The sequence below is a fragment of the Lathamus discolor genome, chromosome 1, assembly GCF_037157495.1.
Source record: "Lathamus discolor isolate bLatDis1 chromosome 1, bLatDis1.hap1, whole genome shotgun sequence".
NCBI lineage: Eukaryota > Metazoa > Chordata > Aves > Psittaciformes > Psittacidae > Lathamus > Lathamus discolor.
The window spans coordinates 7591893-7616153 of NC_088884.1; the positions used below are offsets into that span (position 1 = coordinate 7591893).

The following is a 24261-nucleotide window of genomic DNA, read 5'->3' on the forward strand; positions in this document are numbered from 1 at the left end:
AGCTTCAGGACTGTGTTTGGTGAAAATGCACAGGTTTCTCTCCTCATGCGGCTAGCAGTTTTTCTGAAATATAAAATCCAGGCTGTGTTGCTTTCCTCTTCTTTATGGAAGTGAAAATGTTTTCTGTCGACATCACCTCTATTTCACAGACAGTTTCCAAAGTGTGTGCTTAGTGGTCTGAAGTTACTGCCATTACAAGTAACACCATGGAGTAGAAAGTAAGAACTAACCATAATGAGAACTAACGGGAAGAATTTTTAATGTATTTGACTTCTTCTGTTGGTATCACACCTTCCAAAGGCCTTTTTTTGGGGGTAGCTACAAGTGTGAATGACTTGCTTCTAACCAAGTGAATTACATACATATAAAACAAATGTAAGAAACCACATTCTTCCTAGGGCGTGCACGTATGTGAAGAGTATGGTGTGATCCAGAGCTTTGAGAACAGTGTATGTAGTAAGTACTTACTTATTGTTGAACAGAATTTCCAGTATTGTATACCTTAGCTCAGAACAATGAGTTCCTGATCAGTATTTTTAAAGCTTTGAAGAAAGTACATGTCAAAACCCTTTTTGTTTTGCCTTCCTGCAGCCTTACGCTGGGCTTGCCAGAGTTTATTCTTCTTTTATTTTCCTTTTCGGGTACAAATTCCACCTTTTGAAAGATGCTACTTTACTGCCATTGGTCTCTTTTATTCTGCTGTTCAACCCTGCTGGATTTTTTGTTTTGCTGGGGTTTCTTTTCTTTGTTTTGTTTGCTTTTTTGCTTTTTAACTCTTTCTTTGTGGCCAAACTCCTCACTACATCAGGCTGTAGCCCAGACATGGTGGAAAATGCAGTCACCCAAAATGCACAGCAAAGACCAAACAGTTGCATTGCAATACTTAGTCTTTCCATAGCAAAAGAGTGTTCTTTGCAGTGAATTATATGGATGAAATGTACTAGATGTCTGTGCTGTAGGTGTACGTTTCAGTAAAAGTAGAAGATAGCTCTATTGGTATTTTCTGTTATGTATATGGAAGCGACACAAAATCAATCACGTTTTGCATAGGTTGTTGATGCACAGTTAGCTGCCTTTTTCCCCTTGTGTTTGGTTTGTGGAGACTGCCATTTTGAACTCTTAATTGTAGTAAGATGTTGTTGTAATGGAATATATGTAATAATGTATCTAATAATCTAATGAAAGACTGGCTCTTATACAGAATAAAGTTGAGATCCATGTACAAAAAGCACCTGGGCTATGTGTGACATTTTGAGCTGATCTAATTGTATGAAGTAACAGAAGTCCCGCTCAGTGAGTATGCATGCACTGAGATCAAATGTGTTTTCCCCTTGGGTGGCACCTGGAAGATGATGTGTGTGAGCTGACAACCCTGCGGGGTCTCTGCCTGCATCACTGGTCCTCCCAGTCTCTAATGAGACCTCCCAGCCTGCAGAAGAACCTTCAGAACATGCATCTCTTTGCTTCATAGAATCATAGAATAGTTAGGGTTGGAAAGGACCTCAAGATCATCCAGTTCCAACCATAGAAGAGCTAAATAGAGAAAAACAGACGTGTCCCCAAAGTGCTGCGAGGTGTGTTCCCATCCCTTCATGCCTCTTCGCTGCACTCTCTCTGATATGTCCATGTCTCTCTTGCACTGGGGAGCCCAGGGCTGGATGCAGCACTCCAGGTGTGTGTCACCAGTGCTGAGCAGAGGGGAAGGATCATCTCCCTTACCTGCTGGCAGTGCTCTGCCTGATGCAGCCCAGGAGGCTGTTGGTCTTCCTTGTCACAAGGGTACGTTGGTGCCTCACGGTCAATGTGAGGTCTATCAGGACCCCAGGTAATTTTCTGCCAAGCTGTTTTGCAGCTGCTTGGCCCCAGTGTGTACTAGTGTATGGGACTGTTCCTCCCCAGGTGCCGGACTTTGCATTACCCCTTGCTGAATTTCGTGAGATTCCTGTCAACCCATTCCTCCAGCCTGTTGCGGTCCCTTCTGGATGGCAGTGAGACCTTCTGGTATATCAGTCTTTTATTGTCTCAAAGCTTGCTGAGGATGCACTCTGTCACAACGTCCAGGTCACTAACGAAGATGTTGAACTGTATGAGACCTAGTATCAGCCCCTGAGGTACACCAGTAGCGACTGGTCCCCAGCTGGTCTTTGTGCTGCTGTGGATAACCCACTAAGCCTTGCAGTGCAGCAGTCCACCTCACTTATGTAAATCCCACTTCCTCACTTCTTCCGTGGGGATGTTGTGGGAGACAGTGCTGAAAGCCTTACTAAAGTCAGGGTAAACAAAATACTGCTCTCCTTTCATCCCCTATGCCAGCCATTAACACAAAAAGGGCCAGTCAGGAACACAAAACTGAGACTGGTTTGTACAATCACAGCGAAGCAGAAAACGGAAATCTGCCTCAGGAAAAGTAATATAAACAAAGCAAAGACAGTAATACTGTTGTTCAGAGGAACTGAGAAGACTTTATCCAGCTATGAACCTGAAATCCACCACATTATGTGAATTCATAGTCCATTCACTGAAGACCCCTTAGCTGCACAAAAATGCTGAAGAGGAGTTACCTGACAAGTCTGTCTGACTTGGAGAAGAGGCACATGTGGCACAGAAATGCCATAGTGAAGGCTTACAAAGATTTGGGGTGGATTTTTTTCAACCAAGCAGCAAGGGAACCCCTGGGTTTTTTGTATTTAGTATGAAAGTTTGCTTTGTTTTTGCAACCAGCTGGCAGAATCCAGCTTGTTTGGCCATACAACGAAAAGTGGACAATTTCCTTCCAGTTGCTTCAGCACTTGCTGCCATCACTGCCAAATGCTTCAATGAATAACTTAGAGACCAAACACCATTTTCAGAGCTGGTCCCACAAATCCTCTGAAGTTGCACCTTAGCCTGGATAAACAGCTAGCTGAACCCAACCGATCCTCAAGGAAAGAAATATGCCTGACATCAAACCTGGCAATCTCCCAGTCTCAGGTTTTGGCCCATCACCAAGCAAAACAAGCTCCCCGAACAGCAGCCCACTAATGAGAAGATCTGTCACCAGCTCTGAGCGCTCAAGCACAGAAGCCAGTAGCAAGAGCAACAGAGCCAGCCTTCAGAGGAGGCTAGAGGAGGAGAGGGCAGGCTCCTGGACCATCCCGACCATCAGAAAATGAGCTCAGAGTTGGAAAACCTTTTGCTAGCACAGCATGTTGACTATTACTTTGGTTGATTTTTTTCTTTTTGGTGCTGCTTTGTTGTTGTTTTGGGGGGGGTTGTTGGTGTTTTGGGTTTCTGTTTTTGGGGTGGTTTTTTGTTTGCTTTGTTGTTTCTTTATTTTTTTAACCTTCTTCCTTCCAGTTTTGCAAGGGAACATTTATTGCATGGATGTGATCAGATTTCTGTGTTGGCAATGGAGTATAGTCGAAAGCTTATGCCCAGCATGTTGCTTCCCTTCAGTCAGAGCTGTGACATGTCAGTATTAGGTACAGGATGGAGAAAGTGATACTGTTACTTACAGACAGAAATATCAGGCTTTCCATCATATCAAGAACCACTTGGGTTTCACATTTTTACTTGACAGAAGAGCAGCTTTCTTTCGGTGGGACAAAGTCCATGCCTTATCCTGCCCACAAATGGAGTTAGTATTTGAATTGTATCAGTGTGAATATCCTGTTTAGTTAATGCCCCCTTTTTAATTGTCCTGCCACACATTTGCAGTCAAGTAAACTTCAAAACTTACACAGTTGGTGCCATGATGCCACTGTTACTATGATTTGTTTAAGCAGCAATTAGTTGAAACCTAACAGTAGAATTACAAGATAAAACATTCCTAAATATTCAACTTAGATAAAGAAAACCCTTACTTGTAGAATGGTTTGGGTTGGAAGGGACCTTAAAGATTTTCTAGCAGCAAGGTTTTCTCATCCAGGAAAATACAACCAGGCAGTAGAAGGTCATTCAGTTAAATTAGTGGGGAAGTATTTAAAAGAGTGAGGAATCTGAAAGTTTGCTGGCAGGAGGGATAGCTATCTGGAGGTATAGAGCTCGCAGTGTCTGCATCTTACAAAATCTCTGTTTCTCCACCTCTCCCCAACCCCAACAACTCCAATAGCAACTTCTGTCTCAAGGTTTATTATGTTTTTTGTCCCTGTCTGCAAAGATTGAGGTAATTGCAGTAAGGCAAAGACCTTTTGGTTTAGAGCAAGTGATGAAGCGTACCCAGGTTCTTCAGGACTTTTCATTTCCACAGGCCAGAAGTCTCATATGAAGAGTGGGAAACAGAAGCCAGTTTTGTGAGAGATGGAAAGAAAGGGACCATTTCCCTTTTGCAAAAGTGCTATTGTGAGGTTCTTCCCTCCCTCTCTGATACCTTTATAACCACTTCCCTCTACCCCCATCAAAACAGAAAAGAATGCCCAAAATAACCCTCTCTGCTCTGAGCAGAGAGTTGTGCCAGTCTCCTCCTCATGCTTTGTCTGGTTATCCCATTCAGGAGGGAGGAAGGTAGAGGAAGCAGCCAGTCCACAAGGGCTTCCCTAAGCAAGGTGAGACATAGAAAGACTTTTCCTATAACCTGAACAGAATTACTTGAACTGATACTCAATTCTGAGAGGTTGCACCACTGTTTTGCACGTGATTATTATACCTTGGTAACAAATCTGGTTTTGCTAACCCAGCCGCATTCACGGGAGAGTTTGCTTTAAATGTGCAAGCACCTCCTCTGACGATAATCAAGCAGCAGAGATGTTTACGTGAAGCTTGCTTTTTATCTCTGATCATAGACTTCCAGATAAGCCAGATTTAGTAACAGTATATTTAAATTAGTTCCTGCGGTAAGGCCTAAGTTATATTTCTGGCAAACACAAGATGATGTACTGACCACTTTCAATGCATAGAATATATCTGAAAACATTTCTTTGAAAAAACAAGGAGCCTTGGGATAAAATCTGTACAACCTGCACGTTGAAAACTCAACTATTAACTGAACATAGAACCATAGAATCATAGAATCGTTAGGGTTGGAAAGGACCTCAAGATCATCCAGTTCCAACCCCCCCTTCCATGGGCAGGGACACCTCACACTAAACCATCCCACACAAGGCTTCATCCAACCTGGCCTTGAACACCGCCAGGGATGGAGCACTCACAGCCTCCCTGGGCAACCCATTCCAGTGCCTCAGCACCCTCACAGGAAAGAATTTCCTCCTTATATCCAATCTAAACTTCCCCTGTTTCAGTTTTAACCCGTTACCCCTTGTCCTGTCACTACAGTCCCTGATGAAGAGTCCCTCCCCAACATCCCTATAGGCCCCCTTCAGACACTGGAAGGCTGCTATGAGGTCCCCACGCAGCCTTCTCTTCTCCAGGCTGAACAGCCCCAACTTCCTCAGCCTGTCTTCATACGGGAGGTGCTACCCTGCAATATGGAAAATGGACCTAACTGAGGGGCGCTGTTCACCTCCTTCAGGGGAGTGTTAATAGCTAACACATTCATCATCATTTTTCTGAAAACTGATTTTTACTACTTTAAAAATCTGCATTTGAAAGCATATGTGGATATTTGCATAGGACCAGCATGGTTTGGGCTTGAGAGTTCTTTTCCATACACATTACCCTGAAGAAACATTTCTAATGAATCTTGTGGTCAGCAAGTTGTGGCATTCCAGTTTCTGCCACCCCTCATTCGTATGCATCTCAGTTTATTAGATAAAATTTAAAGGTTACAGCAACAAACTTTTACATTAAAGTAGTTGGCCTTCATGTGGAATTATATTTTCCCTAGACCTCTGCATGTCTTGTACTGCACAGCTTTCAGATGTGTGGTTTACTGTGTATCTGCATATTCATGTGTCCAGTTGACTTAATAGGGATTTTTTTTCAGAGGGAAATAGGGCAGATTTTCAAAGGCTACTCAGTGTTTGTAGCAGCCATTCACTCTGAGGCAACTTGCAGGACTTCAGCAGCAGTTCTTTGGTTGTGTGATTCACAGTTACAGAAGAACTCATATTGTGTTTCATAGATGAGAATTAGCATGAGCTCATGTACTTAATGAGGTTTTAATGTCCTGTGACAGCAGAGTTAAGTCTGTACATATAGCATTATTCACTGGTATTTCCTGATTTTTTACTGTTTAACTGGATACCAGAAGACTCCTTGAAACTTTTTTATTAACACAAGCGGGTTTTGTACAGCATTTCCTCTGTTTCCTTAAAAGAAAAAAAAAAAAAAAGAAAAAGAAAAAAAGATTGAAAGGTAGAAAGGATTATGGAAAAAAGAAAAAACCCTCACTTCGTTCCTCAGAATTTTAAAGTTTGAAAATAGTTTGCATGCTGCATAAACTCAATCCCATTGTCTAGACAGCAGTGTGTCTCCACTCCAAGCAGAGCAGAGCCAGGTCTCCTTCCCCTAGCACTGGGGAGGGTGTGGGAGAGTCCCTCTTTGGAGCAGAGCTGAAGAGAGCAGGTTATGTGGCATCTTCCACAGCTGCAGCGCTCCTGAGCTGGAGCCGCATGGTCCTTCTTTGGTACATTTTAGGAGATCCACAGGAGGGAGCCCCTATGCTGTGTGCACCACCCTAACCCGACCAAGGCTGTTGGAAGAGTGCCGGGCTCACTTGGTTCAGGAGTGCTCGTGTTCCAGTCTGGTTTGCCTGAGGACCTCATGTGCCAAAGCAGCAGAGCATGGGCCTCACCTTTGCTCCAGAACAGCATTATCCTTAGCTGAGACAGGTCATACCTTGACCAGTGGATTTCCTCACTGGCAAACTGTATGTATGGTTGTTAATGTTCTCAAAAGTCTCGTGGGGCAGAATCCTTGCCAGTCTCTTCTGTAAGACTCTGTACAACAGTTTCACAAAATATGGTACAAGAACCACTTGAAACAGATCACAGAACCACAGAATGGTTTGGGTTGGAAGGGACCTTAAAGGTCCCTTTTGTTGTAACCCCCCCTACCTTCCACTAGACCAGGTTGCTTAGTGTACAACCTATATTCAGTTCAGCTGCACAGCACACCTAAGTGGAAAGGTGGCATTGGGCACATGTCTCACTTTCCTGAGAGTTCCATTTAAAGAGTACACAGCTCCCTGGTCGTGTTTCAGAAAGGTTTTTTGAATTCAGTGGTGCTCCAAAAAGCATTTAAAACTTAAAGCTTAAAAGCATGACAAACTTATATTAACTGGAATTATTCCTAGTGTACAACCTTAATGAACAACAGCAAGATATTTCTGAGGATGGGACCATATGTTTGGATGTTTCATTTTTTCTTAGAGATCAAATGCTTTGTGTCCACATGGCTGCTCTGGCAGTGCCATCAGAAATGCATGTGCCCTATTTGGGTGCAGGTTCTGTTGGTTTCACCAATATGTTGGAGGAACCATATTCTCACTGATGACTCTCATCTTAGCTGCTTCCCCACACCAGGATAATGAAATCTGATGTCTGCCAATGGTACAGGAACATTTTGCCTTGCTTCCAGTGCCATTCCACAACTGCTTCAACTAATCTGCTTCAGGCAGATTGGCAGCTGACACAGTCCCACCTTCTTTCTTATCCCTGGTCACGCATTTCCATTACCTTTCTTGTGCCAGTGCTGATGTGGCTGCTTAGGGAGCTGCTCTAGCTGAAAACTGGCCCAGCAGAATGAAGTGATTAACCTTTAGCTTGATCTACTCTCTTGGTTAGCTCATACACACATCCATGTCTAAAGAGGGTAGGACTGCAACAGTGCAGTTTTAGGCCACCTTGAGCTGCCCTGGTGCAGTCCCAATACTGCAAGCTACAGAAAACATGGCAAATCAAATCAAAACACAGAAAACACAGTAACAAAGCCCAAACCCCAACCCCAACCAGCAGGAATTCCAGCAGAGCCAAACAAAATTGACTCGCTGACTGGTACCACAGTGAGTCCTGCTGCAGATGACAGGGAGGGTTTGACCCACAGGCTGCTGTGCTGAGCGCTGCTTTTCTGTGCCCTGTAGTGATGCAGAGAGCAGACCTGTCAGCTCAGACAGGTTTGCAGTGTGGGATGCTGTTCTGCTCTTCCTGAAAGTACGGTGGACACACTCAGCCCAGAGCTATACTCTTCATTTAGTCAATAAAGGCTGCTTTGGGGGACCTGGGCAACATCCAGCAGCCTTGAAGTTAGGGATTGTCAGCACATCTGGGATGTATTGAGTGACAAAAGGGACAATTTGGCCTCAGTTTTCAAGAGCAGAACAGATTTACTGTCGCTGTGCATCAAGGAATAAATTACATCTCTGATCTTAGCAAAACTCTTTAATTCCAAACAGAGCAGTTATCTCAAAGCAGAGTATAGACTTCTGCTGCCATCAGACTCCTGCTGGTTTTTCATCAAAGGTAAATTTGGGCTTGGGGGGGTCCACACATTCATGTCAGAAGCAAAACTATGCCACTGGCATTTTCTGTAATAAAAATGACGTTAGGGTCTCTGCAAAACATTCTTCTCGGGACCTTTCAGCTGCTGGCCCTCCCTGTCAGGATTTATACTGACAGATAAGAGGTCACGTTATCCAAAGGAAAGAAAAAACAGAAGGATGCAGCTTTCCCGAAGTAAACTTCGTACCTTTCGGAGTAGGGCTCATTCCTGTGAGTATTTGCAAAGGGTTCATCTGGAAGCTCAACTTGACCCTAACTGTCATAACTCTTCCTAATTTCTTTCATCTTCCTCGAATGGAGGATTACCTCGGTCGTGCCAGCGCTGCCTTTGTCAGAACATTACTTTTATCTTTCACCAATTTCATCTCCATAAAACTTTAAATCTAGAAAGTGCCAGGACCATTTCTTAAGCCCGTTGAAGAAAAGGACAGTAGCAGAATGAGAAAAAAGGAAAACCAGCACTGCTCTTTGCAATGCTCATCACCTGAATCCCTCTAAAGGATTGTGACAAGAAGGGGAAGGCAAAAAAGACAGGCTTTGAAGAGTAGGAAGGAATTGGCACACTAGAAGTGGTGAGGAGCAGAACGAAGACATTTTTGATGGAGGATTTCTCCAAAGAACTGTTGCTAAAAGTCAGTGAAATGATCCCAAGTGCAGAGAGCTGCCTGTGTTCATCCCATGTGCCACAGTGGAATCCAGAACTTGCTGCATCTCTGGAGTATGACTTTGCTAGCAAACCAGTGCAGAGAAAGAGTCCAGACCATGTGAAGATGCTTACACCACAAATAGACTCCATCTGCATCCAGGGAGAGAGAGAAAGACACTTCAGAACTGCAGGTAAATCACACTCTAGCTTGACTGAATTTTCTTCTGCAAGTGCTGGTCTCTCCCCCCTGAGTGTGCAGGAAGTCAAGGATGAGCTGGCTTTAAAGAAGATACTTCATTAGTTGATTAGTTCTCATGGTTGATGAGAAAACAAACATGAGCCGGCTGCAGTGTGCGCTCGCAGCCCAGAAAGCCAACCGTATCCTGGGCTGCATCAAAAGGAGCGTGACCAGCAGGTCGAAGGAGGTGATCCTGCCCCTCTACTCTGCTCTTGTGAGACCTCACCTGGAGCATTGTGTGCAGTTCTGGTGTCCTCAACATAAAAAGGACATGGAACCGTTGGAACAAGTCCAGAGGAGGCCACGAGGATGATCAGGGGACTGGAGCACCTCCCGTATGAAGACAGGCTGAGGAAGTTGGGGCTGTTCAGCCTGGAGAAGAGAAGGCTGCGTGGGGACCTCATAGCAGCCTTCCAGTATCTGAAGGGGGCCTATAGGGATGCTGGGGAGGGACTCTTCATCAGGGACTGTAGTGACAGGACAAGGGGTAACGGGTTAAAACTGAAACAGGGGAAGTTTAGACTGGATATAAGGAGGAAATTCTTTCCTGTTAGGGTGGTGAGGCACTGGAATGGGTTGCCCAGGGAGGCTGTGAGTGCTCCATCCCAGGAGCCAGGCCAGGCTGGACAGAACCTTGGGCGGCATGGTTGAGTGTGAGGTGTCCCTGCCCATGGCAGGGGGGTTGGAACTAGATGATCTTAAGGTCCTTTCCAACCCTAACTATTCTATGATTCTATGATTCTACGATTAAACGCTGGGGAATACACTGGACCATTCTGGATCTCAGCTCAAAATACTGGACCTTGTGAGACTGGTGCTGTAACTGTGGGAGGAAGGTGTGTAGACCCTGCCTATGGAAACAGCCCGAAAGAACAGAAAAGTTGTTTGTAGAAGCTGCTCAGTTTCTCATCAGAAACTGGGGATAAGGTAATACTTCCCTGCTTTACTATGAAGATAAATCTATTTTGCTTTGAAAAATTCCAAATGCAGTTGCAGATGACATAATGATATGAACACCTGTGTGGTACATGGAAATATTACAGTAATATATATCCATGTACTGGGGTCTCAGTAGAGATATCGGTGTAATTGCAAGTACAACATCAGTGTGATTTCAAGTACAACAGCAAACACACAAGTTCCTCTTCAGATACACTGACCAAATATTCTATTTAAATAACAAATTTAGTTCTTCTTTCATGGTAGTATCTAGAATTTGGTTTGGTCAATGGCAGCCTGTAAAATAAACACAAAATTACTCTGGATATTCACAAATAAACCAGGCATTTGAAAAATCCCTGGAGCAGATGATAAAAGAGAGCAGTGTTAAAAAAGTCTTTCTAACAACCTGTCAGGAAAGAGTTGATTTTTTTTTCCCCAGAAACTTTTTCACCGTAACTTTTAAACACTTGTTTGCTTGGAATACAAGACTAAACACCGTTATCTACCAAGCAGCAAATAAAGAAACTCACAGAGGTGCAAACTTTCTGTTACTTGGGTGTATGAAAGTGGAAGCATCCCCCTTTGGGACCCTAGAAGGACTCGAGTCTGACAGAAGCTGCTGTAAGATTTCGTAACTTTAAAGAAAGTTCATCGCTTACATTTTGGGGAGAGATATTTATTATATGGGAGTGCCAGTCAAAGCCTAGACTGAAACACATGGACTCAATAAAGGCCCAATTATGTGACCTTTGCTGTTTGCCACACTTTTAACTTGTGTGAGTTATTGATTACACTTTCATGAGATCATAATCAGAAGGTTGTTCTTTGGTAATGGTGTGCGAGAGGAGCTTTATCCTCAACTTCAAAGCTGTCTTGTGAGGATTAAGAACAAAGGGTTGGAAGTTTGAAGCACGGCCAAAATGAATCTGTGCATTATCCGTGTTTACCACCATGCAAGAGGTGGATTAGCTTATTCTTCAGCTGTGAACCTTCTCTTGTCACATCAGATGAGCCAACAGCTCTAAGGTTTGTGTTCATGCTTTTAAGAGTATTCTGTTTAATTAAACGTAGTGTCTGCTCAGATCTCCACCGCAGCTAGTCTAAATGCTTGTTAGTGCAATCATTTCCCTAATTGTAAAGGTTTTATTGGAATGATCTGACATTCTCTGAAAAGAATTTTCAGGCTAATTTATTAATTATAAATAAATCTATCAAGAGCCCGAAACCGCAAACAGTCTGTAAGCTGTGTGAAGATGCACTCCCAGGAACAGCTGGCCAGGGTTTTCACTTATTTTTCAAGCTGTGAGGGGAAGAAAATAACCTCGCAGCTTACTCTCAGTATAGATAGAGCTACATAGATGTGTTGCAGGTGCAGGGAGTAGACCTGTACAGCGTTGTTTTGTTAGGAACCAATCTGATGAGATAGTATTTTATTTCTTTTCTCGAAGGAGCAGTAATAATTTCCCCCTTTTTTGCTAGCCTTAGCAAATTGGCATTTTGAACATCCCTGGTCATGAAATCTCCACTGTAGAGGGCACTGACTTTCACTGGGTGACATAAGAGTGAATTAGCCCTTGCTGTGCCATAACAAGAAATAACTTTATAGGATAATGTCTTCTACCAATTTTTAGGATACCAGAACAATATGTTTCATTAAATATTTGAAGATAATAAAGGTTTATGTACATTTGACTTTTTTTAATCTGAACTCTGAATGCTGTTTCTGCGTTTAATGCTGGTGTATTGTTTGCTCCTTCCAAAGCAGCTATGTAAGACACAGGAGAAAACAATTTAAAGCAAACTTGTGCACCACATATCTAGCTTGGTTCATGCCGAGGAATATCATTCCTTGCTAGACATTTTCAAGATGTATTTTTATTGTGCATGTTTATCACAACCCTAATGATTTTGTTTCCTTTTAGATTAATTTTCTCAAATGTACTTCTAATGAAGCAGTAATGAAATACATTCTAAAAAATTGGTTAAACAAGAAAATGTCTAAATAAGGGGAGTTGTGCTCTGTTTTCTCTTTTGTTTCCAAACAAAGCAAGGGAGAGCAGGAGTGAGAAACTCCAAGAAGACTTTCTTCAGTGAGGAGCTGTATATTTGTTGTGACTGTTTCTTAAGAAATCCTGCATGCCACAGGCCTTTGTATCAGTGTGCTTGTACTTGTCTGGAAATTGCTGTGGATCTGTTTGCCTGTAAGCTGCTTTCTAAGGGTATAGCCTCACGGAATGGCCCCACTGTCCACACTGCGGATGCTTACTGCATCAAGGCGTTGACTCTGATCTAAACCAAACCTGTATTTTCATTAGTGGGCTAAGGATGCACAGGAATGCACAGTAGGCATTTATTTGGCCCACTGTTTCAGGTAACCTGCCCTTCTGCTCATGAGGATGAGTCGCAAAGTTAATGCTCTGTTGGTATACTTGAAGTTTCATTTTCACTCATGTCTCTCTTGAACTCCACTCTTTCTGCCAAGCCCGACAGCTTCCAGTCACGGGTTGGTTTCAAATGACGCCTTCAAATCACAGAATCATAGAATCAACCAGGTTGGAAAAGACCTTTAAGATCATCAAGCCCAACCATTACCCCAGGAATGCCAAGACCACCCACTAAACCATGACCACCATTAAACCATGATGTGAGAGCACCTCCAGAGCTCAAGGTCTGGTGAGAGAAAACACCAGCTCAAAATGACCGAGCAGCTGTCCTGTTTCCTGTGTCTCTCAAAGAGCAGACAACTGCCAGAAACTGAATTGCTAAAGGTCTGAAATCTAGATCTATTACTCTGTGGCCTCACCAAGCTTCTTGGCAGCGATTTGTTCATACTCTTTATCTTTAGAGAAATTCTTTTCTCATTACTTGGAGGAAAGGCTAATGTATTCTGCAAAGATTTCTGTCCATCTCTCCTATGCAAAGCACGCTTGGAAGCATGCAGTATCACTTTTCAAAATCTGGGGCTCATTTTGATAACAACCAAGAAGTTTCAAGAATTTTCCAGCTTTTAAAATCATTCTGTTGGAGGGATTTGATTTGCCATCCACAGTCACATGCCACAGGAGACATTAAGTACCAGTTAGTGATTTTCCATTGACAAAATCAGAAAGGTTTTATACCACTCTTCTCCTAAAACCATTAAACCCGTAAGAGGTTATTGTTCCAAGTCGCATGCAGAGATTCACTCCGTTGATAAAAAAGTCTTCCTCCTTGTGCATGGATTTTCTTCAGTTTGCCACAGTTTTCTTAACGTGAAGAAAGAAGGAATAAAGCAGGCTCTGCAGAGCTGTGTGCATTTTGCCACAGCATTGTGGCAACACACATAATGTATTTTTATTTGAGATTGCCCATTTCACTGAGTTCTAATTTGAGTTCTGATTTGGGTCCTTCTTTTTTAGAAACACCAAAACACCTCTGTTTTTCTGTTTGTATGCATCTCTGCTTTTGTTAATCCTGCTGCTTCAGTCCCTTCCCTTAGCAGATGGTACTGGGAAACAGGCAGATTATTCAGTCTTCTGTGTAAACTGGTTTTCTGTATCACTTCATATTTTTAAGCATGCCTCCCACTTTGTGACTACCTATTGAGGCTGATGGCAAGTCTATTTGAGTGTCATACTGAGATGCAAACAATGGTTTACCCACTCCATAACGGGACCAATGAACAGGTAACCAAAGCTGCCTTCCCTAGCAGAAAAATAAAACCTTGTAGACAGATATTATCTGCTTATCTAAGGAGGCATGGCTATGTTGTTCATCACAGCACTGTCTAGACTGTATCATGGTAATAAAGTATGCTGCTGACATACATACCCGTACTCTGGCCAGACTCCCTCAATAACCTGGTATGCACAGTATGGCTATGGCCTCCCTTCTTTGTTGAAATTCATCTCATTTTGCTTCATGCTTCATCTTGGAACACAGACGGACCAACTACTCTGACCTAATGCAGTTAATATCTTGGAGAAGCAATGGTCCATGCTGTAAACACCTAACAAACTCATACATTGCCTCACTTTGTGATTTTGTTTATTGCATATGCAGCTGTGAGCATCTGCTACAGATAATGCATGCTAGAACCTTCTAGTGTGTGCATAGCCAGAAATATCCATGGATCTGGATATATCATCTTTTTTAATTAGTTTTTTTCTTTAAATGTAGAAAATTTGCATTATGGTATATTTTTCTTTTCATTTATAACAGAACAGAACATTCAGTACTCGTCTCTTCAAAACAATGAGAAGAAACTCTAGTTAATTTCTTACATCCAGTTGCAAAGCTAACGCACATTCTCTTTGTTAGAAAGGCTGTAGATTTCATTAGGTTATTGAGCTGAGACATACAACAGTTTAGCTTCACTTCAGGTGCTACCATTACTTCTAATCCTGTATCTTTCATCTAAAATGAAGAAAACATAAAACACATTCCTGTAAATGCTTTGATTAGATGTGAAACAAAAACACAGTAGACACAATATGGCATCGGAGTGATAAGAAAACTCCAATGCAGTAGATCTTGTACTGAGGAGTGGAGTTCTGTAGGAATTTTAAGTGTGTATCATTTAAAACCAAACTGCCGACAGATGTTTGCTACAGTACTTGTTAGAGGGCTTCGTTATTTTTATAACCTTTTAAATTCCTCTGATTTATAGAAAACAGCCATTAAAAGTCCATAAAAGCTAATCCCAACCATGGAATTATTCGCCTAAACCAAAATTTCCTCCCTTTGCCGAGGGCTTTGCCCACATGGAGAACTGTTAAAGGGCAGCTGCGCAGGGCTGCCTTTTGCCTGAAGGCACCAAGCCCCCAGACTCTTCACACAAGGTCTGCAGGAGTCCTTGCCTCAGTTTCTGAGGGTTTCAAATAAGGTCTTTATGCCCAGGGGGGTTGTGGAGTCTCCTACACTGGAGATATTCAAGGCCCGCCTGGACAAGTTCCTGTGTGATGTACTGTAGGTTACCCTGCTCTTGCAGGGGGGTTGGACTAGATGATCTTTTGAGGTCCCTTCCAACCCTTGGGATTCTGTGATTCTGTGAGTAGAGTGTATTCTTCCTTGGGGCTTCCTGAAGTCAAGCCAAAACCAAGAAGTCCTTTGTGTGATTGTCAAAGATCAACAATTTATCTCAAACCCTGTTTCCTCTATTACATCTGATAACACTGTTCCTTTAAGATTTCGCTTCAGTACCATACTGTGCTCCTCACATGCCAGACAGTTCATCGGTTGGCTTAAAAAAACCGAACAACAAAACCCAAACAACCTCAGGAGAATATTTTTATAATGGAAAAGGGATAATAATGATGTATTTTCCCCTTTTATCTCTCAATAATATCCGGGGAAATTTTGTTCTCACTCCCAGGTCACTCACAGTGACCACTTACACCACAAATTCTGGTAGTCACTAGATGCATTTTAATTACACAGCCCTATTCCTCCAATTAACCATCACGACTAAATTTTATGCTAGGCTGGAGCATGGTAAATATTTCCTGAGAGCGTGTTGTTTGCTTTTCAGTCACGATGATTAATGCAAGTTAATGAGCAATCAACTCAAATTGCAACAGGACAATACTGGAGGCTGGATGTAGGGATTGTGTCCAAACAGATTTTTTCCAAATAGATAGGATTTATGGCAGCCAAATCGTGTTTCAGATTCACAGGTTGCAGGAGTTCAACTACCCCATTCCACCGCGCAGCCTCTCTAGACTGTGATTTTTGTGTGTAATTTTCATATCGAAACTTAACCAACTCAGACCAGCACATGATTTGCAAACAGACATGGCTTCAGAACTTTGAAGTCATGCTAGCTAGCAGAAGTGTTTCAGGTCTTCTTAGATACTATCATTCTAAGAGGTTCAGTTTTTGTCAACACAGTGGATGTACAAACCTTTGTACAGAAATGATCAGAGCAGGTGTCTCCCCCCATGCAATGTGTGGCTTTCCTCCTGAGCAGCCTGTAGCTTGTGCAATGTCTCTTCCATCTTTCTAACATGTGAGCATAACATACTCCTGCCTCAGGCACTAACGGCTGCTACGCCTCTACTCTGGTTAGAAAATTCCTTCTTTGAAAAGTGGTGAATACTGTAGCTTGCGCAGCAATCGGTCCCTTTTCCCGTAGCAAACTTTCCTTTTGTCTTTGTCCTTAGGCATTGTTTTGACTTTAGAAAATGGGATATCAATTCTTTCCCTACAAACAGGGCTCTAGCTCACAAGCTGACCTGCTACAACAGCATGGCCGGAATGGAAATACGGGAATGGAGCTATTTGGTCTAGTTACCAGTTGTTGTTTACTCGAATAGTAAGAACATAATGTTTTAATATCCCAACCCATTATGACCTGGTTTAGATAGAACCAAACATCAAAGCTAACCAATGAGAAACAGACAGTACAGCATTGACTCACTCACTGTACAATTCTATAGATGTGTGGAAACATATAATTATTTTTCTGAACCAAAGTTTTATTTGAAAACAAAAATGTTCACAATCTGACTTTATGGCTTGTTTTCATATTTTGGCATGGTATATTGTATTGGAAAAAAAGTCTTTAATTAAAAGCAGCCTCTTCAACATTACCCCAGACTTCAATTTTCATCTCCTGTTTTACTGCTTCTTTCCGTCTCCTCTCTCCCTCCCACATATACTCCATGTGTTCAGCCCACCCTTAAAAGTTTTCATCACTTCCTTCCCTATTGTTTTGCGAGTCCTCCTCAGAGGTCTCCTTGCCTGCACAACATCCTCTGAGTTCGTGCAGAGTGTAGCCCATCCATGCTGTTTGAGGTCTCCCTGCCATCCTCACAGAGTGAGTGGATGTGCTGCCAGGGCTAATGAGGAATTTCACAATGCCCTTTCTCCCCGGTTCATGAGTGCTCTGCTGGTGTCACCAGGAGATAAAGGGAGATGGTCTCTCACACACACACTGGCAGGGCCTCTGTTTAAGTTAGTGGAGCACAGAATCACACAAGGGCTGAGACTGATCTGAGACCAGACAGTCCGAGCTTGAGATGATCTAGTCCATGCTCTGCTCAAGCAGGGGCATCAGCACTGTGTTGAGCTGTGTTTTGACTATCTTCACAGGCGGAGGCTCCACAACCACTTTGGGCAATCTGTCACCCACACAGTTAAAAGGTGTTTTCTCAGGTTCAGATGGAGTTTTCTGCATTGTGTCCATTGTTTCCTGTATTGTCACTGGACACAGCTGAGCAGACCCTGGCCCTATCTTCTTTACATTCCCCGTTCAGCTATTCATACATGTTGATTAGACTTCCCCATAGCCTTCTCCTTACTGAATTGTCCCAGCTTTCTCAGCCTCTCCCTATGTGTCACAGACTCCAGTCCCTCAGCTGTCTTTGTGGCTCTTCACAGGTCTCACTCCAGTAAGTCCAAGTCTTCCTTGTACTAGAAAGCCAGGATATTACAGGAGAAAACAGTTGGTCTTCTAAAGACATCTATGGCCATCTTGTAGACGTATATTAACTACCATTTATCAGCCCGAAGTTCTTACAAAATTTTGGCTTTAATCTCCCTTTATTTCACTGTTTTAGCTAAAAAGCAGACATAACAGTACTGTCTACTGCCAGTGAGTTGAAAACAGACTTTTGCCAGTGCCCATGCTAAGGTCTCAAGTTTTTCTGATAGCAGCAGGTACAAGTACTACAACTGCTTCAGGGTAAATGAGGAGCCAGACTTTACAGTAGAAGTTCATTTCCACTTGCCCTGTGCACCCACAGTTGTGCCATTGACAGTAGTGGAAGCCTCCAGTGACTTACTAAGACCTCAGGTGTACATGTTGTGCACAGCTACGCTGCAGAGGCATGATGCCACTTTGCATCAAATATGAAGAAACACTGAACAGGTGACTTAACAGAGAGGCCATGGTCCAATGGAAGAAAGTACCAAAGCCTACAAACTGTGTCACAATGAAGGTATATACGAGGAGTATAATGAAGGTAATAGAAAGTAGTTTTTCAATCATGCCAACACCTTTGGGGATCATCAAACCTAAACATTTATGTTGCAGTTAATAACAAGTGACATGAAGTTAATAACAAGTGACTCTGTAGGTAGAGCTCTCAGCTCCACCCTTGGAACAATTTAATGGTGTGGAGATCAATAAAGAGCAAGCTCGGATACTGTCATGCCACAGTTGCATCATGCATGTGGGTAGGTCCTTTAAACTGCACTCATGGTGCAGGCAGGTCATGAAGGCTCACCAGTGAGTTTCAGGAGGATTCTGCCCAAAAAACCAGCTTTAAGAATTAGCCTGGTGTTCATACATTTTTTGTGGTCTGCCAGCGAAAAAGATGTGGGTTGTAAAAAAGTCTTCTCTGTACAATGTTTATTCACTGTATGCATCCTATTTTCTTGCTGTTATGCTGCATCCTGATTGCTGTATGGTCACTTGGAGTGTCAGGAATAAGAGGAAATTACCTGAAAATTATGCTTCTTAGCTGAAGAAGCTCTCAAGGAAATAATAAAAACAAATTCAGTGAAAGGCATAATGAAAAGTGTACTATTCTGTTGTAGTTTGTATGCTAAATAGTTTGCTTCTGTGAATGCAATTAAAATACATATCCATTTTTCATTTATTTTGTCATAGGCTGAGTACTTCTATGAGTTCCTGTCTTTGCACTCCTTGGATAAAGGCATAATGGCTGATCCAACTATAAATATCCCTCTGCTTGGAACGGTTCCTCATAAAGCATCAGGTTTGTGCTATTGATATAATAAATTGTGTCCCTGTAAAAAATATTCCACAGCCAGTAAAGTCTGCATATTTTATTATGAATTGCAGTTCTGAAGTTTATTGCTAAAGAAATGCTTGCCACAGTGCTTAGCACTGAACAGTCTGTGAGTGCCTTGCCTGACTACAGCAGCATATTTTGTCTGAGCCAAGTCAAATGAAGCTCTTATGTGTAGATAAATCAGCAGAAACTTGTGCAAAATTGTTGCCCAAAATTTATGTGCATTAATATTGTTACTGCAGTTGTGCAACTTCTGGAAAACAAAATCTTTGATCACTATAAGGAATAGTTACCAAATTATTCTGTGTCTCCGTGGTTGCAGTTTGTGGATGTTTTACTTTCAGCTGAGGTCGGCGGTTGTCATCAAACATTCAGCTCAAAGACAAGTTCTAGTTTAGGAAATTATCGTTTACCATTTTTCCCTCAGTCGTGCATTCTTAGTCCTTCTCTGGAGCTTATAGCTCCACAGCAGTGCCTGAGCCAAAGCCAAAGTGAGTGTTCCAGAAGCACCGCAGTGCACAATGAGCTGGCTGAAGAAAATAATCTTTCCATGAGAGGTTATTGAGTCCACTTAGCTCTGAAGTGGATGGATATCAGTTTACATCATCTGTTGAGGGATGGTACGTGATAGTCTCTGGCAGAAAGGCAGAAATGTACATCCAGTACCTAAAGGGGCCTACAAGAAATCTGGAGAGGGACTTTTTACGAGGGCATGTAATGATAGGACAAGGGGGAATGGATTTAAACTGACAGAGGGTGGATTTAGGTTAGGTATTAGAAAGAAATTCTTCATTATGAGGGTGGTAAGAGACTGGAAGAGGCTGCCACAGAAGCCATGGATGTCCCATCCCTGACAATGTTCAAGGCCAGGTTGGACGGGGCTTTGAGCAACCTAGTCTAGTGGAAGGTGTCCCTGCCCATGGCAGCAGGGTTGGAACTGGATGATCTTTAAGGTCCCTTCCAACCCAAACCATTCTATGATTCTGTGATCTGGATGATGGTAGTGTCTTAGTAATCATAATTTCATGAGAAGCTTTAGCCAACCTAAGACCATGTAGGACAAAGTGGGAAAGAAATGAGAAATGGAAAAGGAGGATGGGGCTACAAGTGGATAACTGATACACAGTGCCTTGACTGTGTATCAAAGTCTTTCTTTTTGACCAGTCTTTCTTTTCTCCTTTCTTAATGGACAAATTCTGAAAGTTTTTGTTTTATATCCTCCATTTTCAGCTTGTGGTAGAATGGCTTTGAGACAATATTGCAGCACAGCTCTCTGCTGTCTCACCTGGAATTTAACATTAATGATTGGTCTCTACATTCCATGTGGATTGAGTGAGTGGTATTGAAAATAGATTTCAGTGAAGAGTGCCTATAATATTTGCACCATAATTGATGCAATATATGCAATTGATATGATATATGAGAGGCTCTGCACTCTCCATCCTCTAACATAAGCTTGTTTTTCTTTTTAACTATCTGGAAAATCTAGACCAAAATGATCTCCTTATGACTATATTTAGGAAAACACAATCTACAACTGCAGGGAGGCTGGAGATGAGATCTCATAGGTTCAGTGAAGGTCTGTTAACCATCATTATGGGAGGTCTGATTAAAGCCAAAAAGGACTTACCCTGCTTGCAACACTGGTACCTCAGTTCCAGGACTAGCACGGGCATGTCCATGGTGTTTCCTTACATGGATCATGTGCAGTGCCCCACTGCACTTAGTATATATCAGCTGTATTTAAGTCGTGTTTGGCATTATAGTCAGTCCAGTGTTTAACAGCAATTGACGATCAGTACATGTACAGTATTTGAACCATGTACACTATTTTACAGTTAGGTACTAGTATGATGGCTTTCTTTACACTGCCTGATGGCTGGCCAAAATTAACTAAGTAGCTTCTAATAAACACATACTATAAAAGTAGTGAATACTTGCTACTTTGTAGTTATTTCTATAAATTATCGGTTCCCAAAACCCTTCTGACAAATCCAGTCTGGTTTGCCTGGATCTATTGCATTACCAAATAATTTTTCCACAGATACGGATTTTTTTCTGACATGCCATAATGAAAATCAGAAGAAAGTCACAAGCTTGTATTTAGTAACAAATCAACAATAGCAAGTTACTTCTTGAAAAAACATTTTAACCCCCAAAATAACACCAGAGAAAATTAAGGAGGAATAAAAGAGGGAAGACAGCTGTATTAAACATGAGAGTGGAAACAAGAATGAGAACTAACAGATATCTTGCTCAGAGGTAGCTGAACCTAGTTGTCCTGTCAAAATCAAGAGACTCTTGAAACTTTATTGAGGATATTTGCCTACCACCAGCAAAGCATAAGGATAGCTTTAGTGCTTTAGGGCCTGCCTAGCCTGTGCTTTGTCTTATGGGCAACAGTGGCCATAAGAAGACCTGTGGAAGACCAAAAGGAGGACAAACACATGTGATACTTACTCCTGTTTACCCTCTCAGCTCTGACTAGCTTCAGCTTGGATTCATGAGTCTTAAGTGATTTGTCTTTTTTATAACCCCAGATGGGTTGCAGTTCTCTCTTTCAGGTACTTGTTCCAGCTCCCTTTGAGTCCATATTATCTTCTGGTATCTCCAATCCCTTTGGCAAGGAGTTCACTGCCTCCCATTGCTTGTGCATAGGAGTCTGAATATATGGGAAGTCCAAAAATATGGATGCTTCTAGGGTGAGGAGTGCTGGAATAAGGGTTTTCTGACCTGTCCCTTTGGACTTTAGTCCTAAGAGGTGCATTCCTCTTCTTTGCCCTAGGCGTTTAAATCTCAAGTGAGTTCAGGCATTTGCTACCAATTCAGTAGAGCCTGGATATGACTACAGTGTCCTCCTTAAACTTCTGCAACATCTTCCTCTCAATTGCAATTTGCTCAGCTAACTCGCACATATCCCAATATAAGCCCTGATCTCCTGCTCTTGCTCAGTAAGTTTGCTATAGTTTTAAGAATTTCACTGCATTTAATCTGTTTTAAATCCACTGTAAAAGTTCCCTTCTTACCACATAGTTACATGCTTTTTGTAACAGTCTTTCGACAGATTGGTGTAAAAGCACTTCAACAATTAAATTGCTTTATAATGAAAACTGCAACAGATCTTTCAGTCTGTGACTTACCAGAAGCAGAATGTGTTTGAGTAATAAATTCTGCTGCATTATACCAAGGCAACAAATAAGAAAAATGGCCGAATCATGACTTGCAAAATTATTTATAACAAGCAATTTAAACCAAATCAAATGCATGGCTGTTAGCTTAGTATTTGGTTCTGAAATCTCAGGCCAGCTTCGGAAGAAATGAATAAACAATTTCTGTTAGCTGAATCTAACTTGCAAAGCAGCTAGGAAGAGCCAATTTTGAATACAAGACCTAAAATCATTTCATCTGAAGATTATTTAAGATCGCTTGTGACAATCACAGCAGAGCATTCCACAGCTCTGAGGTATTTTGCTGGTTTCCTCATTAAAACACTCCAGATTTACTGGCCTTAATTATTTGCTTAAACTCTCTGTAGTTCAAAAGCGTTTGAATACTTTTCTCGGAAAGGTTGATCTCCAAATATCACTAACTTAACAAGATCTGTCTGTGTCTTCTTTTTGAACATTTGCACTCATGATCTTATTTATCAAGTGTACCATCTTGCTAGCGCTTTCTGAAGGATGATTTTATTAAATCAGTATCTTATTTTAGTATTATATGCAATATCCAAACCAGCAAAACATATCTAAAGTAACCTTTTTTTTCCCCAAATATGTATGAAGTTTTTTGCAAAAGTGGTATGAAAGCCTGCAAAATTTAGACTCAAACGTGACCAGCTCAGCTTAGACAACTGAATGTAGGCTTCCAGCTTGTTTTGTTATATCGTTAGATACCTCCACATGAGTCTTGTCTGCAAGCAAAAGTCTGTGTTAAGATCACTGTCTGTGCTTTAGCCTGTTGGGGTTGTGTTGTGTCAGTAAATGAGCACTGGGTCATCTCCTGTACTTCTGCTGTATGTACTTCCTTTACTTGCTGCTGTACTTCTAGTCCTGGAGCCGCCTATGAATAGGGTGATCTGTATATCTCTGTATTAAGGGTTTTCAGCAATGGCATTACTCTAAGCTTAAATACAAACATATCTATATGTTTTAGTATATCAATGTGTGCTTCTATACATATATAGATAGATATGTGCATGTAAATATACTCTCATTATTCTCTTCTAAGTTGTTCAGGTTGGATTTCCTTGCCTTGGAAAACAAGACGGGGTCGCTGCATTTGAAGTGAATGTGATCATAATGAATTCAGAAGGCAATATTATTCTCCAGACCCCTCAGAACGCCATCTTCTTTAAAACCTGTCAGCAAGGTAACACTAAAGAGAACATGCTGGAATACTGTTAGGCCAGGTCACCTAGCTTCTTTATGTTTCATTCAGGACAACGGCTAGAGAAGACAGAAGTGGTCGCACAATATGTAGCAGTGGCGGTGAATGTCAGGGTGTTCTGGCTGGTTTTGTGGTTTTGTTGCTCATTTACTATGTATTTACTAACCCTTTTCTTACTATCAACTCCATCTGCCTTATCAGACTGGGTTGGAGGCATTTCTTCTCCTGTTGACTGCCCATCAAGTCAAGGAAGTTGGTAGAAATGTATCAAGCACCTGTTAGCAAATGATTTGAGGTGCTTGAAGGAAAGCTGGTCCTGTGAAAACAAGCATTTCCAGCAATGGCACGTGACCTGGAGAACTGAACCTCTGGGATCTGTAGTGGGGACACTGCTTTAAATTAATACTGTTTGGTGCTTTACTTCAACAGTTTCTTAAATCTCAATTTGCACATCCAAACCGAATGCAAAAATCCTCAATCAGAAAAGTTCTGTGAAAGTTGGCTTTATCCTCTGTGGAGCTCAGATAACAACCTCTTGGTGTTAGATACAGGTAAGGTGGTGGAAGTTGGTTCTCAATACTTGCAGTCACCAAGCGATAAGCATGCAGAGGACGTGCTGGTAGGGGACGGGCACAGTGAAGTTACTGCAGTGTTTACTTGGAAGGGAGTGAACCTGTTTAATCAACCAATCTAGGAGCCATAAACACTATGTAACATGACTTTCTAGCTTAATTTGATTCACTACAAACAATTATAATTATCACTTTATACTGAGGCTGTGGCTGCGGAAACTGAAAAATCAATATCTAAGATAAGGCAGTTATCCCATGTCATGTCCAATTGTATCAAATCAACCCATGATGGGCCTGACATACAAAGAGTGAGATTTTTATTCTTCTATTAAATCTTTGTTCCCAGTCCTACACTTTCTTCTCT

At 41.9% G+C, this 24261-nt stretch overlaps 1 protein-coding gene across 1 annotated transcript in view; it reads left to right on the plus strand.

Annotated features, from left to right (window-relative positions):
- WIF1 (WNT inhibitory factor 1) overlaps nt 1-24261 on the plus strand; it is a 44643-nt gene that overhangs the window by 6341 nt on the left and 14041 nt on the right. The window contains exons 3-4 of the mRNA XM_065681858.1: nt 18795-18903; nt 23167-23307. Coding sequence (XP_065537930.1) covers nt 18795-18903; nt 23167-23307 — 250 coding nt within the window. The remainder of the gene's footprint in view (nt 1-18794; nt 18904-23166; nt 23308-24261) is intronic.